A 6,000-nucleotide genomic window follows, 5' to 3' on the forward strand; every position below is an offset into this window, starting at 1 on the left:
ACACAAACGGTAACTTTCCGTATTGAAAACACTAGTTGGTGATCAAATCCAACGTCGCAGAGTTCAATATAGAAATGGCGGTTGGAACAGTTACCCCGGCAACCTCCTTAATGAATAGACTGGCACAAGTCCCTCCACTTAACCGTCTCGAGTGAAGAGAACCCCCCAGAAAATCCAAGTGAGTCTAGCCGACGTCTGCTCCAGGTACAGAGGGATCTTCCCACCACTGTCACCTCAGGAAGAGTCCTAAAGAATATGGCCACTGAGGTTACCAACTGAGACAAATATACCTGGGGGAATAGTCTATGATCTGATACGCACGCAAGGGCAGAGTAGCAAGATCAATCCCCTTGAAGGCTCCTTGACATAATCCAAGGTTTACCAACAAGTGACCCCAGGCTCCTCGACAATGGTTAATCCGAGGTTTACCGTTTTTAATACGTGAATATCTGGCGTCATTCCCAATGAGGAAGGATTGATTCCCACACTGGTTCAGACACGATCTTGTGCTTCTCCTTTAAGAGGAGCTTTCCCAGAGCATAAATGCAACAATTGGATTTCTTCCCTACCACAAGATACAACTACTTGTTTGTTTTTACTGTCTTGGAGAGTTAATTACTCTCCTACTCCAAGACACTAGCCTAAGCTAAGTTGGTGTATCGGAGCCCTGGAAATAAAAATGTTACTAGGTGAATTTTACTTTAAGCGTTAATTTTAGTGGTTTTTGTTTAAGTCAAAAGGTGCGGAGATGAAACTCGTGGTATGAAGACTCAACTCAAAATCACTAAAAATGCACCTAAAATGATTTAGACAATCTTTTTCTCTTCGATGAACTTCTAAACTAAGAAAGAGTTTGAGAATGCAAATACTTTTTAAACACAAATCTTTCTCAATCAAACAAATTAAAAGAAGAGCTTTTTCCTTTCCAAAGCACTCAAAACGAGACAACTAGTTATTTCACAAAAATTTCCCTTTTTCGTTTCAAAGCACTCAAACACTACAAAACACAAACTTTTTTTCAAAAGAGATTTTTATATTTTTTAAGTAAAACACTCAAAACTATGAAAATGACTAACTTTGAGATCTACAAATTATAAAAACCTATTTGAAGTCAAAGCCTACTAAAAGTCTTTTTTAAGGATGTTTTACTTAGCTAGATGTAAGCTAAGGACCAATTTATGCAGAATCACAAATAAGTCAAGAACAACCAATTTCTTTTTCTTTTTGAAAATGAAAATCCAAACTTTCAAACACAAGCTTTTCGAAGATTTGTAAAGAGAAAACTCAAAGTGGATTCCTCAAACAAGGGGAGATTTCATAAATGGTCAGACTCATAAGAAGGCTGGTAGACACTAAGGTGATCTGAAGTCCCTATAGCTTCTAAGCTCAGAGCCACTACACAACCAAAACGAAAAACAAACCCAACAAGCAAAACTCCTAGGAATTTCACCTAAAACCCTAACACTAACGAAATCAATCCAAGGAAAGATTCTGACAAGTTATATGCAGGTCTGGGTAGTGGATAACAATTTCTAAACAAGAACTAAGCTGACTAACAGAGGAAATCTTAGGGTTTTCAAAATTTTGACAGGGTCCGCAGGCCCACAGTTGGCACAGGTGCGGTCCCGCTCTATGCTAAAAGCCAAGCTGCGGGTAAGTACGCACTGTGTCAAACGGCTAGGGTGCAGTCCTCTCCCAAAGCTATGAAAAATGAAAAATAACCCTGGATCTACAAACTCTACCCAATTTTACACACAACAAGCCAAAAACAGAAACAAAAATACAGTTTCTCAGGTCAAAGTAAAAACAAGGAAAACAATCAAGTCCCCAGCGGAGTCACCATTTTGTCACATGGAATAAGTCGATCTTGTGGACAAGATAGACCTTCCTAGAATCTAAAGAAGACCTAATGACAAGCAAACCAACCAAACAACATCTTTCTCTAAATATGCTTTGATAAACAATAGCAAACAAGTGTTTTTAGGGCCTACCTTAGGTCCAACGCAAGCTTGTGGATGCCCTCGCTCCTTTGATCCAAATGAGCTCCTTTTCATTAATCCGGAAACACAAACAAGGCAAACAAATTAAATAGCACCTGAAAAGCCAATTGCATAAAACATATTTAACATGAAATTCAAGGAGTCCATGAAACAAATAACATAAGATACTTGTTGAGAAAAATGAGTTTGATTGTATTAATTCAAAATAAGAAGAACTTTACAACCTTTGCCTTGACGCTGTACAAGCTCCTCCCAGGGTCCAGCAAGAAGTATCCTCTACTTTGACAAGTTTCACTCACTCCCCAATGAAACCAAAAAGGTATGTGATCTCTCCTCTTAGGCTTAACTAGGAAGTCTTGATTTCACCAGAATTTACCCTCAAAAAATGTTCAGCTTCTAACCTCTCTAGCAACCAGCCCAATGCCTGTATTTATAGTGCAATGGAGGGAGGTTACTAGATCCTCCTTCAAAGGGATAAAGCCCTCCTTCAAAGGGATAGCTCCTCTCATCAAGGGATTAGCTCCTTCTCTTTTGGGATGCATGAACCACCTCAGAGCGAACAATCCATGTCAAAATTCCTTCTAGAAACCTCTAGAATTAACCCAAAGTGAGTTTTTTAAGATAAAACTTGCGCCTTTTGACTTTCACAGGGGTCCGCACCTACACCATTAGGGACAGAGCGGGCAGGTCCGTAGTTTTTGTACACAGAAGGTGCGGGACTGCAGGTGACAGTGAGAGAAAGTGAGGAACCAGAGTTTCATTGATTTTTAATGTCTTTCTCCCATTTCCAAAGCTTGATTTGAAGAGTTGAGGTCTGAGACTTGCTTAGGAGGATAGTACAAGTGATGATACACCCATACTGACTGCAAATAATCATGGTGATGATATTTTTGTGTAACAATAGTTGTTTTTGCTTCAAGTTTCTTAAGTAGTTTGCTGCAGTGACAAAAAAAGGTCTAAAAAGGTAAAAAACATGTCTTGATCTCCTTTCTCCCTCTTTGGGACTATGATTTGAGGTCAAAGCACTACTCCTGCTACCAGAAACACAGTTTTTGCTCTTCCAATGCAACCGCTAGTGTGATATTTCGAGTTAGAGAAGTTGATATTAGTTTGGATTCACATGCTTGGATCGTTTCATGTTCATTCACCATGGTTTTCTAGCATGCTTTTCTGTTCATAAGATATTGTTCAACATTTCTCTGGTTTTAGGTCATAAATTAGGTGAAGATAGACAAAACTCTATTTTTAGTTTTTTCTATGGTCAGTTTTGCTAAGTGAATGTGCATATCTATTGCACGACATCTCAGCTCACCATTCCTCCATCAAACAGCCAACACCAACTCACTTCTCCAAGATTTCCCCACTCATTCACCACATTTCGCCAATCTGCCCTAATTTCTGTGTTTTCTCACAAAGTTGCATTCTTTCCCTTTGAACAAATCCAACCATCTACTTCATTCCTGATCTTCCTTGACAAGTTATAGACTCCTCAACACCTTTACCCAGCCTTCATTTCCATTTTCCCATTATTTTCCCACGTCCAAACCTCCAAAAACCACTTTTGGCCTCCTCTTGTAGATCCTCCTATATAACCTCCAGTAGATCTCCTGCAGTCTCCTGTAGAATTTCCTGCGAGCGATTTTTCGAAGTTTGATCGTGATGGAAGTCTCCAGAAGGGTACTAGGGACTTCTTAGGACCTCTCCACACCTGCCTCACCTTCTGCAAAAGCCAACTCCATCTTCCTTTGCCACCAAACCTCTGCACAGTCACAACCAGTCAAATCAAAAGCATAATAATTCCACATAAAAATACCCAAAAGTACAAAAAAATGATTTATTATCATTTCTCTTTAGAAGTAGCCTGAATAAATGCAATTTACATTTCTAGTAGTCAATGGAACCCATTTTAATCATTTCCATCTCTTTTTGCAAAAGTAGGGTTAGTGGGTAAACTAGGGTTTGCGTTTCATTTCAGTTTTCCTTCTCTTTCTGCAAGTAGAATAGCCCTTGTAGATTTAGCTTTCTTCCATCACAGTAAAAGATTCTTCTGAGAACCCATAGAAGTTGGCTTAATCTCCTAGCAAACTTGCACCAGCTGATCAAGTGACAGCCTGCAGTAAGAGCTAGTACTTTTGCATATAGCACCGTCGCTTCCAAGTTTGTCAAGAACTACCGGGTTGATAAAGGTAAAGAATGAAACCATAGGAGTTCAAGCATTATTGCTGCAATACTAGAGCTCACCAGTACTCTTCCACTTACTAATGTGGACACACCCTGTGCACTGCTTTCTAGTGTGAACATACCACACAATGACAAAACAGAGCATTTAAACTCTCTTTTTTTTTCGCTGTTAAGCATGGCATTGGTGTTTCTTCCAAGCTGGAAACAGTAGATATAGGTACTGTAACATATGTTATTTAGATTTTATTTCAAGCACTAGTCATATTAGATGTAGTTTTTACGTATCATAGTCTGTTGTATCAATTGAGCTTGAGAGATTTGTTTTATCTGTTGAGTTCTGTAAAGAAGTAACTTTTCTTCATTTTATTTCTTACCATTTCTTTTTCGCTTTGAGCTGACTAAAATTAGTTAATGGCAAGAAAAGACTTTTTATCATGATCAATGAACTTCCAACTATTTTTGAGGTTGTTACTGGAGCTGCAAAAAAGCAATCAAAAGAAAAAACTACTGTAACCAACAACAGTAGCAGCAAGAACAAGTCTGGTATAAAGGTGAGGAATTTTTTGATCATGGAGTTGCCCTGTTTTGCTCTTTTTTAAACAAAAAATAAATAAAACACGTAACAGTAAATTTGTGAGCAGGCTGCCAAGAATGAAGATTAATTGTTCAATTCAGATTTTGTTATCCTTGAGATGTGAATGGCACTATATGCTTTCTTGTTCTTTTGCTGGTGATTTATAATTTATGTTCAATCTTTTTCATGAGTTGCTTATTCAAGTAAAAACAACATTTTTTTGTTCAGGCACGAGCATCTAAATCTCAAGCAAAGCCATCAAAGTTACCACCACCTAAAGATGAGGATGATACGTTGGATGAAGACACACTTTGTGGAGCTTGTGGTGAGAATTATGCCTCTGATGAATTTTGGATCTGTTGTGATATGTGTGAGAAATGGTTCCATGTCAAGTGTCTTAAGATTACTCCTGCGATAGCCGAACACATTAAGCATTATAAATGTCCATCTTGCAGCAACAAAAGGCCCCGAATTTAATGGATGGCCGAGGGGATCTTTAATTCAAATTAACAGGTGATGACTATCTCTAATGTTTCTACCTAGTGGTTTCGGATGCAGAAGTGTCTGCAACCCTTTTGGTTTGTTACTTGCACTCAGAAGGCTTCCAATTAAGCTCCAGGCTGTCGCAGGCTGAGACCTATTGGAGGTGGTCAGTGTTTTTCATTCAGCCTCGGATGTTAGGAGAGATGGGTCTGATCCTCAGACCTATTAGCTCTTGATCTTCTCCGCTAGGGCCAGATGTTGATTTACTTCATGCATTGTATCTTTTTTTGGGAGACCGTTTGTTCTCCCACTTTGTATGGACATATTGTACTCAACAGTCCCTTTGACCTACTTTGTGGTCATTAGTTGGACATAAATATAATTATTTTATCTTATCTTATCTCTGGGAATATTGGGTTGGTTGGTTGTTTGATTTTCTTGTAAGACTCAAGGCTTAAATATTCCAAGTTTTAGATCTCTATATACCTGAGCCATTGGAAACTTTCTATTTAAAGAGTTGAGTCTTGTGCGATATTTGTTTTGAATATTGTTTTACGATATTATAACATCCACTATTTGGTATTGTGCTGGTTTAGTTTATAATTATTCCATTGGTAATTTAAACAATCTACCTTCTGTTGCATCTCTTTTTCTGCCTCTATACAGTAGCAGAGACTTGGATATGTATTTATATGTATATACTTTTGCATGCATGGATGTGATTTTACTCTGGCTAACAAACCATAGGAGGGAAAAACCATC

At 38.4% G+C, this 6,000-nt stretch overlaps 1 protein-coding gene across 2 annotated transcripts in view; it reads left to right on the forward strand.

Annotated features, from left to right (window-relative positions):
• Nucleotides 1-5,633, forward strand: part of LOC149162024 (PHD finger protein ALFIN-LIKE 4-like) — a 50,688-nt gene extending 45,055 nt beyond the window's left edge. The window contains exons 1-2 of one of the 2 annotated variants that reach the window (XM_089435619.1): nucleotides 4,251-4,732; nucleotides 4,984-5,633. In XM_089435619.1, the coding sequence (XP_089291745.1) occupies nucleotides 4,616-4,732; nucleotides 4,984-5,232 (366 nt within the window). In that variant the 5' untranslated portion in view covers nucleotides 4,251-4,615 and the 3' untranslated portion in view covers nucleotides 5,233-5,633. Of the gene's footprint in view, nucleotides 1-4,250; nucleotides 4,733-4,983 lie in introns of those variants that run through there. The other variant, XR_016261529.1, reaches the window with a different exon arrangement.
• Nucleotides 5,634-6,000: the final 367 nt, after the last annotated feature.

This window comes from Pinus tabuliformis, chromosome 5_2, assembly GCF_031772625.1.
Source record: "Pinus tabuliformis cultivar Carrire ecotype Pingquan chromosome 5_2, CPIR1, whole genome shotgun sequence".
Lineage (NCBI taxonomy): Eukaryota > Viridiplantae > Streptophyta > Pinopsida > Pinales > Pinaceae > Pinus > Pinus tabuliformis.